The sequence below is a fragment of the Copadichromis virginalis genome, linkage group LG18, assembly GCF_057382275.1.
Source record: "Copadichromis virginalis isolate Kocher_CV1m ecotype Utaka linkage group LG18, C_Virginalis_male_GT1.1, whole genome shotgun sequence".
Classification (NCBI taxonomy): Eukaryota; Metazoa; Chordata; class Actinopteri; order Cichliformes; family Cichlidae; genus Copadichromis; species Copadichromis virginalis.
Genome location: NC_140635.1, coordinates 14464894 through 14480999, shown reverse-complemented (window position 1 = coordinate 14480999; position 16106 = coordinate 14464894). Strand labels below are relative to the sequence as shown.

The 16106-nt window shown below is 37.8% G+C and overlaps 2 protein-coding genes across 2 annotated transcripts; both read left to right on the top strand.

Annotated features, from left to right (window-relative positions):
- Positions 1-863: 863 nt before the first annotated feature.
- Positions 864-5966, top strand: LOC146687482 (tumor necrosis factor receptor superfamily member 14-like). The gene is made up of 7 exons (XM_085439604.1): positions 864-1103; positions 1224-1316; positions 2325-2450; positions 2556-2714; positions 2800-2884; positions 5072-5205; positions 5333-5966. The coding sequence occupies exons 1-7, from the start codon at positions 1079-1081 to the stop codon at positions 5368-5370; spliced, it is 660 nt and encodes a 219-aa protein (XP_085295730.1). The 5' UTR covers positions 864-1078; the 3' UTR covers positions 5371-5966.
- A 4101-nt stretch (positions 5967-10067) lies between these two features.
- On the top strand, positions 10068-15939 carry LOC146687481 (tumor necrosis factor receptor superfamily member 5-like). The gene is made up of 7 exons (XM_085439033.1): positions 10068-10432; positions 10560-10652; positions 12620-12745; positions 12862-13020; positions 13131-13215; positions 13980-14135; positions 14221-15939. Exons 1-7 carry the CDS (start codon positions 10408-10410, stop codon positions 14243-14245), a joined length of 669 nt encoding a protein of 222 aa, XP_085295159.1. The 5' UTR covers positions 10068-10407; the 3' UTR covers positions 14246-15939.
- The last annotated feature ends 167 nt before the right edge of the window (positions 15940-16106 follow it).

Here is a 16106-nt window from a genome sequence, read left to right as displayed (position 1 = left end):
ACAAAATTGAAAAACCATATCGCAGAATTCATAGCGCGGCCCAGCCAATTCCAGTTTCCAACAATGGCGACAGCTACTTAGTTTTAATATCACTCTTATTTCTCTTTCTGGGTCGCAAAAAACTGTTAACATATTTTCAGGTGAGAATGTAGCTGTGTAAACTTCAAATATCTGAGCCAACTGACACATCATTTTCAAACCCCCGCGGTCTTTCGCTACTCGGGTTAAACATGATATACAAGTCACTTTGATAACTTAAAAATGTTATTGTTTGGCTTTTTCAGTGTTTTATTTGTTCGTGAGTAAATCGGTTTGGCTGAGATTAAAGTTATTAGATTAGATTAAATTAAACGTTATTAATCCCTCAGGAGGGTTCCTCCGGGGTTTTCACACAGCTGAATAAACGTCAAACAGAAAATGATTAAACAGAAGTGTGAGACGGTCGAGAGTTTACGTCAGCGCCCGGTTGTATTCACCCTCCACCGATGGAGCTCGTGACGTGCAACCCGGCTTTCTTTAGACCGCGAAGGCCGGGTCCTCAGGTGGAAGCAGCCTCTGAATTTGGACACCCCCGCTGTTTCCGGGCCGGCCAATAATAACGGTGATTTAACGTATTTTATCCGATAAATAAACCCTGCAAAATGTATTTATCAGCCCCCCCAACAGACCTTTTGAATGTCTCCCTAGTAGGCTACGGCCACAACACCTCACTCACTCTTGGAGCACTTTTTTGCCACATGTATCGCAAACCACGTCTCAGATGTTTGTGGAGGTAAAATACTGCACAATTACGCTCAGCCATTGTTGTGAGTGCGCATGCCAAGGCGCTGCGAGACATTTATACAGCCGTATTTCGTACATGACTATGAAAGGCGGAAGAGGAAGTAGTTCCTTTGAATGTAGACAATCTGAATGTTATAGTTTCTTTCCACTGTGTTCCTGTTAATGATAAACTATAAATTTACTCTAAATTACTAAAATATCGATATTTTAATGTGAGAATCGATTCTAGAACATAAATGATTGGTATCGGAGGAATCGACATTTCAGGATCGATCCGCACATCACTAGTGATATCATGGTTTCTGCGTTGTTTGTCTTCGGTAAGTACAGCAGCAGTTTCGCGACACAGCTTTTAGTTTAAGCTAACTTTAGCTTAGCTTGTGAGCTAACTGAGTTATATATCTATCCCACGATATTAAAACTCATGTGTTTTCCTGTAGGATATGCCGCTGTCTTCATAGTGCCCGTGTTATCCTGTCGACCAAATGAGTATAAAACAAATGACGGACAGTGCTGCCCGATGTGCAACGAAGGTACGAAGAAAAGCGATGACTGCAATGAAACTTTGTAGTATTTAAACTATTGTTTTTACGAAAATGTATACAAACCTGAAAGCAGATCATTCTGAAACATAATAGCTTTATAGAAGAAAGAAAAAAAACCTAAACAAACCACAGATAAATAAAGAGGACATGACTTTAATATTTGATCTTTGCTTGATTTCGTTTTTGAAATGACACGATAGACAGAAGTGTTTCTAACATGAAATGAAGGGTTTGCTTATACAGATGACAACCTTGGTTTTTTTGTAAAAGTTTTAAACATTTGTGTTAAATGAAAACACAATCTATCCTTAGATATTTTATGTTGCATTTAAGTAATTAATAATTACTTCTTGCATCTCAGTCAAACATAAAAGGAGAAATATGTGTGTTTTATGTGTTATTGACCCAGAAAATCTGTTGTCTTCATTTTTTTTCCTTCCAACAGTCAGATAAATTAATTGATACTTAGAACTTAGAAAATGTTTTCCAGAAGCAGTAAAATGAAGCACAAGTTGCATTAACGGGAGACAAAATATGTAAAGGCAAGAAATCGGTAGTGAGCAGGCAACGTATGAAGTACATTCCAGGGTTCTTAAAACAATTAAGCAAGATGGATAGTATGTGTTTACATGTAAATGTGTTAACAATGTCTGTTTACACACTTTCCTGTGATTGTTTCCTTGTTGGCTTGAAGTGAAATATCCCTCTGCTACTTCAGGTTGCTCGAACTGCATGTGTCCATTTCACACTTTGGAGAGGCCAAGCATGAAATGGACACAGTGGACCAATGTGTTTATTACATGTTTTACTGTACGGGGTCAGGAAAAAGGGGCACATTGAATTTGCAGATCAGTAATGTTGTATCGCTCAGTTCACTTGTGATTTCCAAGCTGCTTGACCTACCGTAAAGTACACCCCAACACTACAACACTACTTTAGGTTCACTCTGGGATAAATGGTGAAAGTCTGACATAAATGTTGTGCTGTGTTGAACAGGTAGAGTTGTTCGGAAAGACTGCACAGTATATGCAGGAACTCAGTGCCGTTTCTGTGACCTGGGGACTTTCATGAACCAACCCAACGGCCTGTATAACTGTTTCCCCTGCACATCCTGTGACACAGGTACAGTTAGATGGGAAATCCTTTGTAAATTTTAAATTAAAAAAATAAATCTTTCATTTAAAAGTAAATTACTTTACACTAATGTTTTTGTTTTGTTTTTTTTAGGCCATGGTCTTTTTGTCAAGCAGAACTGTACAGCAACAACTGACACAGTGTGTGATGTTTTAAATGGATATTACTGTAAAGATTTGATAGACAGTAACGGATGTAGTTTGACAGAGAAACATTCACAGTGTGCAGCTGGTCAGAGGATAAAAGAACCTGGTAAGAAAAATTAAAGTCTAAGACCATTTAGATGAGCTGATAAATTATCATTTTTTTTGTGTAACAATGAATGTGTTTCTTTCAGGGACCAGCAGAAGTGACACAGTGTGTGAAGACTGTCAGCCAGGCTTCTTTTCCAAGGACGGTGTGAGCTGCACGGCTTGGAAAGTGTAGGTCATAATTTATAATAAAATCACTCTAAAAGTGTTTAATATATTCAGTTATTGATCATCAATGTCTTAATGGAATCTCTCATATACTTGGGACTAGGGCTGTGCCACATCATATCATCTGCAATAATACCGGTATTATACTATATACTGTGTTGCTATAGCAACATTATGTGTTTGTTTCCTAGTGTTTATGACAAGGAGTCAAAACCGTGCATGTCTAAATGTAAGAGCAGTGTTTCAATGATGATTTAGTAACTAAAAATGGAGCTACTTCAGCAGCCTCCAGCAAACACAGGAGAAAACATGCAGGAAATCTGTTTGTAAAAAGTGGAAAACACTCCGTTGAGTAAAACGAGGCTATGAAGACACATGAGGAGACAGGAGCAGTTACTAGCTGCACTCGCTAGTTAGACTCTTTATAACAGGAGGAGCAAACAATGTGTGGAAATTAGTGATGCAGTAACATGATGGAGGCAGGACTTTAAGTTGGTTAAAATCCTGACATGATAAATATTTTTTGATTTTTTAATAACAGTGTTAAAAGTTTTTTATACTTTATTTGAAAATTCCAGGGAAAATACTACCTGGGCTACTTTTGAACTTACGTTTTCTTTTGTTAGATTCACACTTCAGTTTAAGTAGTCTGACACTGATGACGGTAGCACTACAGTTATAAATGCTGCTACCTGCAACCATTTTAAAACTCAATGCTTTTTTTCTATATTTTCATATCTCAGTGATATATTACTCACCTCCACACGGGACTTTGGGATTTGCCCCCCTTTAGTAACCTGAGAACCAGTGATTCAGCTGATTAAACAGAAACTTAGCCAACTTTTGATTTTAATGTTATAATTGTAGAATAAATACTTTGAATTTGTTGAAAATAAAGTTTGATTAATTTAAAATACAGTCATATATTATCAGAGATTCATTAATAGTAACAGCGTGGTGTCTCAGTTACTGTGTATAGAAGATAAACATGATTACCTCTGGAAAGGAGGTCATGTTTTTAATAGAGTGTGTGTGCATGTGTGCCGTTCTGTAAACATGATAGCTTGAAAGGTTTTGAGTGACTTCTGATAAAACCTTGTTGGAGTGTAGAACTGACAAAAATCCTCATGACTTAGAGCAGTGTTTCCCAACCACTGTACCGCAGCACATAAGTGTGCCATGAGAAATGATCAGGTGTGCCGTGGAAGATTATCTGGTTCCACCTGATTAGTACTCGAAGCGTCCGGCATGAGTCACGGGCAGAACAATTACATTCTCTTCCACTAGAGGCCAGTACAACTATCTGCTCTAATTAAATGAGTTGCCAACTGCCAGTAAAACAGAAGAAGACCAAGAAGAAATTACATAATAGTCATGCTGTGAGCGAGACCACGCAGGGCGTAATAGCAATAAATAAATATTTAAAAAGAAAAAGTAGTCAATCTGACTTGGGTCCTGGAGAAAATTCCGACCCAGATGAGTAGTGATCAGAAGAAAGCAAAAAAAGTGTACTGGGGACAAACCGAACCCTTTCCTCTATGCCATGTGCACGGGTAAAAATTATCAATATGCTTTTTGTGACATTTTTCTTTGGTGGTGTGCCGTGTGATTGTTTTTTTTATGTGAAATATGTGCCGTGGCCCCAAAAGATTGTGAAACAGTGACTTAGAGTGTAAAATTCTTACATACATGTTGCATATTATCAACACATAGAAAGCACCATATAAAAATGTAAAACACCATGTCACATTTGACCTGTGACAGATGACAGCACAGATGTGGCATCAGTTAATCCTGATGGCCACATTCAAACACATCTACAGATGTAAACAGGAGCTCTGCTTTATCATAAACTCCTTGTGTTTAGAATGAAAACACAAGATGTTTGTCAGCAGGAACACTAACTGTAGTCCATGTACTTGTACAATGCACTTTACAGATTTCAGTACACTGTTACATTTGATGTCAGGCTCATAAAATAAAATAATAATTAACTTAGAACTTAAAAGTTGGCAGTACTGATGTGATATTTAGACCTGCATAATTCAGTTTTTCATCAACATTTGACAAGATATTAAAATATTATAACAATTTACATAAAATTATTATCTTGATAATTCTCTGTGGTCCTGCTCCTTCACGTGGATTAATTTGGATTTTCTTTCTCTTTCACCTCTTCTTTTACAACAGTTGCTCAAACACACAGATAAAGGTCAGAGGAAGCTCGACCAGTGACGTTGTCTGTGGGAGAACATCAAGTCAACATTACTTTGTGTTTTTACCTTTTTTGCTTTGCTCAGTAGCATTTGCTAGCCTTGTGACAGGTTAGTGCATCGTCTGCATTGTGTTGATTTTTCAGTTTAAAGCCTTAACAACACAGTGTTGCCTTTTTGTTATTGCTTAGGGTTTTTTTCCTGCTGTAACACTAATTTTCTTTGTGTACCAATAAAGCAAAGAAGAAGAAGGAAGGAAAAAGAATGACTTTTTAAAAGGAAAATTGAACTCACTAACCATGAGCAGTTTATTTATATCATTAATAGACTTTTAGCTGGGAAGGCCAGAAGACCCAGCACTGACAACTGAACAGGTGCAGTTGGATCACGGTGTTGTTCCAAAAGGTGATTTCTGATGTTTCTGTATGTATGTGTAATGTCTTTGTTTATATTGGAAGGTAGACTGCAGTCAAAATGATTTATGAAGGAGTTGTAAATAAAATAAAGAAATTACCTGTTTTGCAAATATCTTTATGACTGCATTATTGTACCCAAATTCTAATCAGTCTGGTTGTTGGTCACTTAAAATGTCTAAAAAACTATTATGTTATATTTGCTGCAATTTCTATTAGCCTCTTGACCCAACATCTCTTTAAAAAGACATTTTTAATGTCTATGAGGTTTTTTAACTGGATCCATGAAGCACATATAAAAGTCACTTTGTCAGAAACTGATTGCAGCTTCTACCTTGTGGAAAAAATGTTGTTTGTGGTTCAAAATGACTCGATATCATTCATGATGGAAATATTTGACATATTTTTTTACACATTATAGGCCAACGGGTCATTTATGACAGTTTAAATGGGGGCAATCACTTTTTTGGAAAATACTGAAAATCACTTTTTTGGCATCACAACTATCCATAGAAAACAGATGTGTCCAAAGTCAGAGGCTGCATTTAGTCACAAAGGACTGAGATGTAGAGTATCACATTAAACAGTGCAGAAATGTAGTTTATCCTCTGTACTGTGTGTGCTGATGGGCTTTGGTCTGAAGGAAAAGAGTTCATGTACAGCAACATCAGATAAAGTCTCAAACTAACAGATTTGATGGCTGTTATGATGTATTTGGTTGATGCTGAAACTGTGGAACATACCTTAATTAATGTTTCATAAACTCTGAATATGGTGTTAATTTGAAGTAAAATGGTAACTAACTAGTGACCTGCTGGTTCACTTTTCATTCACGGCCCTTTAAGTCACAGCTTACAGGCAAACAGCTCAAAGCAAACCTGATGAAAAGAAGCAAAGACTGTGGGAGAAGCACTTAGAAAAAAGAACTGCAATAAGAGTAAAAGTTACAGTGAAAATAAGCTGGATGAAATAATCTGTTGGTTAAGTTCAGTGTTCTGTCCAATACAGGGAGTGCAGAATTATTAGGCAAATGAGTATTTTGTCCACATCATCCTCTTCATGCATGTTGTCTTACTCCAAGCTGTATAGGCTCGAAAGCCTACTACCAATTAAGCATATTAGGTGATGTGCATCTCTGTAATGAGAAGGGGTGTGGTCTAATGACATCAACACCCTATATCAGGTGTGCATAATTATTAGGCAACTTCCTTTCCTTTGGCAAAATGGGTCAAAAGAAGGACTTGACAGGCTCAGAAAAGTCAAAAATAGTGAGATATCTTGCAGAGGGATGCAGCAGTCTCAAAATTGCAAAGCTTCTGAAGCGTGATCATCGAACAATCAAGCGTTTCATTCAAAATAGTCAACAGGGTCGCAAGAAGCGTGTGGAAAAACCAAGGCGCAAAATAACTGCCCATGAACTGAGAAAAGTCAAGCGTGCAGCTGCCAAGATGCCACTTGCCACCAGTTTGGCCATATTTCAGAGCTGCAACATCACTGGAGTGCCCAAAAGCACAAGGTGTGCAATACTCAGAGACATGGCCAAGGTAAGAAAGGCTGAAAGACGACCACCACTGAACAAGACACACAAGCTGAAACGTCAAGACTGGGCCAAGAAATATCTCAAGACTGGTTTTTCTAAGGTTTTATGGACTGATGAAATGAGAGTGAGTCTTGATGGGCCAGATGGATGGGCCCGTGGCTGGATTGGTAAAGGGCAGAGAGCTCCAGTCCGACTCAGACGCCAGCAAGGTGGAGGTGGAGTACTGGTTTGGGCTGGTATCATCAAAGATGAGCTTGTGGGGCCTTTTCGGGTTGAGGATGGAGTCAAGCTCAACTCCCAGTCCTACTGCCAGTTTCTGGAAGACACCTTCTTCAAGCAGTGGTACAGGAAGAAGTCTGCATCCTTCAAGAAAAACATGATTTTCATGCAGGACAATGCTCCATCACACACGTCCAAGTACTCCACAGCGTGGCTGGCAAGAAAGGGTATAAAAGAAGAAAAACTAATGACATGGCCTCCTTGTTCACCTGATCTGAACCCCATTGAGAACCTGTGGTCCATCATCAAATGTGAGATTTACAAGGAGGGAAAACAGTACACCTCTCTGAACAGTGTCTGGGAGGCTGTGGTTGCTGCTGCACGCAATGTTGATGGTGAACAGATCAAAACACTGACAGAATCCATGGATGGCAGGCTTTTGAGTGTCCTTGCAAAGAAAGGTGGCTATATTGGTCGCTGATTTGTTTTTGTTTTGTTTTTGAATGTCAGAAATGTATATTTGTGAATGTGGAGATGTTATATTGGTTTCACTGGTGAAAATAAATAATTGAAATGGGTATATATTTGTTTTTTGTTAAGTTGCCTAATAATTATGCACAGTAATAGTCACCTGCTCACACAGATATCCCCCTAAAATAGCTAAAACTAAAAACAAACTAAAAACTACTTCCAAAAACATTCAGCTTTGATATTAATGAGTTTTTTTGGGTTCATTGAGAACATGGTTGTTGTTCAATAATAAAATTATTCCTCAAAAATACAACTTGCCTAATAATTCTGCACTCCCTGTAGAAGCTGATTCGCCTTCTGTGGTGTGATTTTAACCTGAAGCTGCACTCGGAGTGATTAAATTTGGAATCTAAAAGTAATGTGAGGATGACAAAGAACACTGACATCATGATTTATATTTTCTGTCAATAACTTTTTCTCAGACAAAAATGGAACTCAAAACAACACAGGAAATGACATCTTTTATGTCTTTTTTTTTTATTTCTGTGAAGGAAGGAAAAGAAACAGAGCTACTGAATGGGTCAAAGGAGCAGGTAAGACAACAGTGAGGTGTTTGTTGTGGATTATTAAAAAAAAAAAGCAGCTAAAAACTCAACTTTTTAAACTTGCTTTTGGGTAAATTTATGTTTTAATATCTTAGTATCTGTCACAGATTATTAGGCAGAGGACTCACTCGCAAGACTTTTAAGTTTAGAGAGAAGGTGAAGGATTTATTTACAATGAGGCACCAAGTGAGGATATATTCATATATACAGTGAGACAAATAACACGGGACTACGGGGGTGGGGGGGTGGAGGGGGGTCTGAAGGGGAGGGAAGGTCCAAGGAAGGCGCACACACGCTCCTCTTCTACTGAATCCACAACTCACTCAGATAGTCCGATCCAGAATGCTCATGCTCACTCACACACATCCACAGGAATCCAGACAGCAGGGAATCCAGAAGGCCTGTACACAGAGGGAAACAATGTTAGGAGGAAGCTCTAGGAAATCACAAAGAATGCTTAAAGGGCTAGGCTACACTGATGCTAGGTAGTGTGACAATACAGTGAGGAAGCAGCCTCTCCTGCCGTTTTAAGTAGTTTGCCAGTAATAATACGTGTGATGAGAAGCCAGAGCAGCATCAGTGTAAACAAGCCACAGGTATGTGTTGAAGGCGGGCTCAGAGGCGGGGAAGCAAGGTCCAGCTCTGCCCTGGTGGGAGAAAAGACACACACCACAACCTCTCCAGATGTTGAGAACCATGACAGCACCCTGTAGTGAAGCACTTTGCGATATTTATGAGATGATCAGACCTTTACTGCAGCATTATGGAACAAATGAGAGGAGCAGTTTGTAATGTTTTTATCTTTGCTATACACATTTTCTGTGGAATTCGTTGTAGATGTTTGTGTAGATACAAGTTCATATTTATCCTTGTAATGTATTTATGGGGAATATTTCATAAACAGGTTGACTGCACAGAGACAATAAAGAAAACCTTCAACAAACTTGTGTACAGCAGACGTGCAGTAGTTCTTCATCAGATTCACGGACACGTTTTCTAAAAAGTTTACATCGTTTTAAAAAGTTAACACGTTAGTTGGTATCACAGACAGCTGGTTTTATTTCATTTCTTGCATCCTCACATTTCCAAGATTCAGTGTAAGTGAAGCACTGCCGTGTTGATCATTATGAGGTCACAAATTATTTGAGTCTACATACAAAGAAGATTAATCAAATGGAAGAGGAGACTGTGAGGATGGAGACAGGGAGACATCAGGATGTGCTGAAAGATAACGTAGCTGTTGAAACTGCTGGTTTTCTCCCATCACTGCTTTGTACTGATGCTGCTTAATAATACCAGTGAAGAGGTGACTGTCAATTCTATATAAAGACTCTCACTTGTTTTTTGTTTGTTTGTTTTTACTTGTCTTATCTATTTATACTTGAAGTAATGATAGTACTGAACTGTTTTATACTTCTTGTGCTCTTTTATCCAATCCATCACTGGATTTTCAACTCTTTGCAGTGAATACACCACGACGTCTCATCATCTGGCGATTACGTTTCACCAAACTAATCCCTCTTAAATAATTACTCTTAAAACTTAAATATTATTAATTAATGGTAACCATCTACGTGGCTATAAATTATTTACTTTTTATTTCACAGTGGCAAATACGAATCCAGGTACAGGTTCAAATAAAAATCTCAGCTTCATTATTCATTAGTAAAATCTTCGGCTACGAATACTTCCGCGATCCTCAGTCTGTCTCGTGTTACTCGTAAATATTCATCGGGTTCAGGAGTAAAACAATCGCTGGAATGTGTACAAATTAAACATTAAATCCTACGATTCCCTTCATCTTCCTTCAAACTCTCTCTGTTTTATTGTCTCTGTCTAAACGAAGATGAGCCTTGTAAAAGATAAGTAAAATATCTTCAGTTTGTCGACAAAAGTCAGTGTGGGATGGACTTTGGCTCTTTCTTCCCCAAGTTTTCTTCCTGTTACGCCCACATCACAACCGAAAGCTTAACGCATTTTAGCGGTTTCTGTTAGATTTGTATAGTACATTAGTGAAATAAAGCCTACAAATGTATTACAAAGCAGCGTGTTAGGATGTGATATCATGCTGTCTGCGTTACTTATCTTCGGTAAGTACTGCAACATTTTCGTGTATACGACACAGCCTTTAGCTTAAGCTAACCTTTAGCTTAGGTTGTGAGCTAACTGAGCTATTTGTCTGTCCCAGGATATTAATATTCTTGTGTTTTCCTGTAGGATATGCCGCCGTCTTCATGGTGCCCGTGTTATCGTGTCAATCAAAGGAGTATAAAACGAATGGTGAACAGTGCTGCCCGATGTGCAACAAAGGTAGGAAGAAAAGCGATGACTGCAAATGTGCACAACCACATATCGATAAGGGGACATTGATATTTGATCCGTTTTGGTTTCGTCTTTGAAATGACACGATAGACAAAAGTAGACGAAATGCTGTTCACAGGTCAGCAAGAGTAATCGATCTGGAGAATCTTGTCTTCGCTGTCGTTCCCCTCGTATGTTTTATTACTCCGACTTCAGCGTTTTCGCTTCATAACTAAAGTGTGCAGTTTACTTTGCGTATACTCAAATGGAGTCGCGTCAACTAGCGCCACCTGTGGCCAAGTGCCATAGCCTACAGCCAGATTAACTTGTGACACACACATCTGCACCACGTCTGAATTTGTTTCATGCACAAAACATTTGTAACTTTCAATTTTGTCTGTTTTTGCATCTTGCAAATAAACCTTTAAACTGAATGAAATTATATTATGTATTTATTTTCAGCCTACAACAGTAGAAAATGCCAGATTACATACTGAAAGTTATAGAAGTCACCACTCGTGATTTTAATTTTATTTACTATAACAAAGAAATACATCTTGGACAAATATATGACACATTAATATTTCACTAGAGTTGTAACATCACATCCTGTAAGCATAGTCTGCCTGTGTTAGGAGGATAGGACCTATCACACATCTGTTATGTAGAACACAACAGATTTAAATCAGATCATTTTAACTTTTTTCTTCTTTTTTTTTGTCTTGTTTTAAGCTTGTTTGCTTTGCAAGGAACTGGACTTAGTTTGCAACTGAACAGCTCCACTCTCCTTTCTCCCCAATCCACTCTACAACAACAGTCTCCTGCTTCCCTTTTGAAAAACTCTTACAGATTCATCCATATCCAATTTTTTTGCTACTGACTTTTCATGGACCAAGATGACCTTTTATGTAACATGGTGTGACAACAGGGGGTTAGGACCTATCACACAGCATTAACTTTCCCTTTGCGGGCTGCTGGAAGCTGGGGTGAAAAGTTTAGTTTTACTAAAATCGCTGAGCTTGACTAAAATAGATGTATTTTTTAGTTGTTAATTATCTGACGAGTCGCTGTGATTTTGATGACAGAGATTTGCTGCTTCATTTTGCTCTGCTCTGCCTACCGAGAAACCTATCAATGGGTCATTTATATACTAACAGTGATTGGATGTTTAGCTGGGGGGGGGTTTCTGCTGAGTTTTGTGTGAGCCTGTGCAAAAACGGAGCACGAAGGGAAAGAGTGAACAAGAGGTGAAACCATGACATTTGTGCCTTGTCCAGTGCATTTTTCAGATGCTGTAGTAAATCTTGTCCATATTCAGTTTGTGGGTAATCTATTTTTTTCTTTCTCAGTTTCTGAAAGTTTGATTTAATGGGGCAGGACCTTTGTTTAAGCCCCCTCTATTATTAGATATTTTATGTTGCATTCAGGTAATTAATATTGACTTCCTGCATCTCAGTTAAAACATATTTCTTATTTTAAATTTCTTATTTTTATTATTGTTTATCACAAGCAGTAAAATGAAGCACAAGTTGCATCACCAGCAATGTGAGACAATATATGTAAAGGCAAGAAGTCGGTAGTGACCAAGAAACCTATGAAGTACATTCCATGGTTCTTAAAACAGTTAAGAAAGATTTACATGTAAATGTGTTAATAATGTCTGTTTAAACATGATTATTTTCATGTTACTTGAAATAAAATATCTCCCTCTGCTGTTACTGCAGCTTCTGCATAAGTGTCCATTTCACACTTTGGAGAGGTCAAGCATGAAAGGGACACAGTGGACCGATGTGTCTGTTACACGTTTTGCTGTGATACTGGATCAGGAAACTGGGCCACATTGAATTTGTAGATCTGTAATGTTGTAGCTGCTTGACTTACTGTATATAACACCCAACACTACAACTGCACAACTGTAGATTCACTCTGTGTTAAATGCTAAAAGTCTGACATAAATGTTGTGTTCTGTTGAACAGGTACAGTTGTTCAGAGAGACTGCACAGCATATGCAGGAACTCGGTGCCGTTCTTGTGAGATGGGGACCTTTATGAACCAACCCAACGGCCTGTATAACTGTTTCCCCTGCACTGCCTGTGACACAGGTACAGTCAGATGGGAAATCCTCTGTAAATTTTAAATTAAAAAAATAAAGCTTTCATTTAAAAGTAAATTACAGAAACATCATTTTACACTAATGTTCTTTTTTGGGTTTTTTTAGGTCATGGTCTCTTTGTCAAGCAGAACTGTACAGCAACAACTGACACAGTGTGTGACGTTTTAAATGGATATTACTGCAAAGGTTTGACAGACAGTAACAGATGTAGTTTGGCAGAGAAACATTCACAGTGTGAAGCTGGTCAGAGGATAAAAGAACCTGGTAAGAAAGTTTAAAGTCGAAGTCTATTTTTAAGATGAGCTGATAAACTGTGATTTTAAGTTTTGTTTTTTTTTCTGGATTGTGTGTAACAACGAATGTGTTTCTTTCAGGAACCAGCAGAAGTGACACAGTGTGTGAAGACTGTCAGCCAGGCTTTTTTTCCAAGGACGGTGTGAACTGCACAGGTTGGAAAACGTAGGTCATAATTTATATTCAAATCCCTCTAAAGGTGTATTATATACTCAGCTATTGATCATCAATGTCTTAATGGAATCTCCAATATCCTGGGCTGTGTCACATCACATTGCCTGCAGTAATACCAACATAAATCTCCATGTGATTTAGTGTCATACCAGAATATCATTGCTATAGCAACACCATGTGGGCATGTTCTCTTGTTTGTATATACAGTCATATAATATTATCAATTATTAATTACCAATAATAATGTGGTGTCTCAGTAGCTATGTACTGATGATAATCATGATTTTAATAATATAATATCTATAGTGTGAAAGTCACATAGTGATAAATAATTGTCTAATTATTTGTTTTACACAGTCTTGCTACATTTAGTTTAATTATTTTGCCACAAAGACAAAATAAAGGTTTAAAAAACTTTGACTGTTGAACTGTGTTTCTATAGATATTGCAATAATGATTATTTACATGATCGGTGTGAAAATTGAATTATGACATGCCAATAAAATGTTAGTAAAATGATGAGTACTGGGTAATCGCAGATAGAGTACTGGGTAGTTACAGGTAACTAGATATTAAAGTGGAACCAGCTACATTCCAGGACATGTTTGTCCTGCATATCTGAGCCACAGACAGACGACAGGACAGTTAAACAGTTAATATTGATGGTCACATTGTTACAAACATCATTACAGTGCAAACACAAATAAACACTGATAATAATGATTTATTTATATGTTATTTCTTTTTTGCCACAGTTGCTCTGAGAGCCAGATTAAAGTTGAAGAAGGAAGCTCAACCAGTGACGTTGTCTGTGGAAGCGCATCAAGACATCGTAATTTTTTTATTTTATCTGTTGTGCTTTTCCTAATAATAGTAATTTGCCTTGTGACAACAGGATTTGTGAAAGCAAGGTAAGTGCCATCTAACCAGTGTCAAATCTGCTCCCTCTGCACAGCACCTACAGTCACTAACATGTTAATAACTCTGTTTTTTCAGGAAACCAGATAAGAGCAGAAAATAATTGCTCGGGGACTACTGATGATGCCTGAGAAAGCGGACCTCATGTTCGCCATCTCTCCTCCATTTTGCTAGCAGGATTGATGTCCTGACATCGATGATAGCTTCACCTGGTTCGGGACTCACTGTCCAACGTGCCACTTACACAGATGTGCACAGCTGTTTAATCAAAGTGATGCTGCAGTCATCTGTTGAGGGTGCTGACCAGCCATCACCAATTTCTCTGCTCGATGCTCGCTCCACAAACCACTTATTCTAAACAATCTCCTCATCAAGGAGTCTCCAGACTTCATGCTGCTGACTGAGACATCGCAGCAGGACATGGATCATGTTTATTTTGAGGAGATCTGCACAGCTGGCATTTCCATCATTGTAACTGGGTGTCTTTGGGGATGTGGCAGAGGACTTTCTGCTGTGTACCAGCACAGACTCACATGCAGGCTGATGAAGTCAGACTCTATTTCTTCATTTAAGTTACAGATGATTAGGGTCGGTTCTTTGAAAACCTTTTATTGTATTTCAGTCTACCGACCTCCTGGTGTTGCCAGAGCATTTTCAGCTGAATTCGGCGACCTTTCATCATTTATCATTACATTGGGGAAGGTTGTAATACTGAGATATTTTAACCTTCATATCGATGGATCCTGTAACTCAGCTGCTGAGTCTTTGAACTTTAAGCACCATGTTTCTGGCTCCACACATATAAAAGGCCACACGCTGGATCTTGCTTTCTCCCTGGGTTTAAAAACAAACGATGTATGTGTGAAAAATGTACATGTGACAGACCACAGCTGTATATTTTTTAGTCTGTCATTTGTTCTGGATCCTTCACTTCATAAATTGATGATTCAAAGGTGGATTATAAATCACAATCCTGCTGAGAGGGTCCCTGCCTTTTTTGATGCCAACATGACTCATAGTGAAGTTCACACATTTATTTTGTCCTTTAACAATGAATGTAGGTCTACTTTTGACCCACTAAAAGAAAGAATTGTCCAATATTCAAGTTTTTGTACTTGGAAAAATGAACATATTTATTATTTTAGGAGGTATTTGTACAAGTTGGAACATTTGTGGAAGGCGTCCAAGCTCCAGCTTCATGAGTTACATGTTAAAGAATCAGTTTCATCAAAAAATGCCAGAATAGACTATTTTTCACATCTTATTACTTCAGAAAAGAAAACTCTTAAAGTCTTGTTTGATACAATTAACAATTTTTTCTCTCACAATCTTCCTCACGTACCAGTGTTTTTAAAGTCTGAGTGTAATAAGTTTTTGCACTGTTTTATAATTAAGCTAATGATAAACAGGCTTAAGGACAAGTTTGGGTTTACTGGTGATGTTTTAATATGGCTCATGTCATATCTATCTGGGAGATCTTTTAGTGTTTTTATGAATTCAGTTATCTCTGAAACAACAGTTGTTCCTTCTGGGATACCTCAGGGGTCTGTTTTGGGTCAGATTCCTTGTCTGCTTCATGTGCTCCCTCTGGACCGAAATATTAGAACTCATTCATGCTGTACAGATTCTGCTAACCGTTTAAAAGAGCTGCAGAACACATTTTTGTTCAAAGCTTGGTATTTTATGTTGTATTATATCTTTATGATATGTTATCCTTTTCTTTCTTGTATAATTGTGAGGCAGTTTATTTGTAAAAAGTTACAAAATGTAAATAAATTTTACTTACTCTCCTCTCTACTACACATGATACTGTGTCCTTGTTTTACAAGAATAATTGAAGAATTGAACTGTAAAGTACTAACATAAGTAAGGTATTAGTTTTCAGACTCCTTCAAATTTACAGTTCAGATTAAAGAAAACTTGTAATGACTTTGTCTAATCCCAAACTTCTTCCTTGCTTTGCT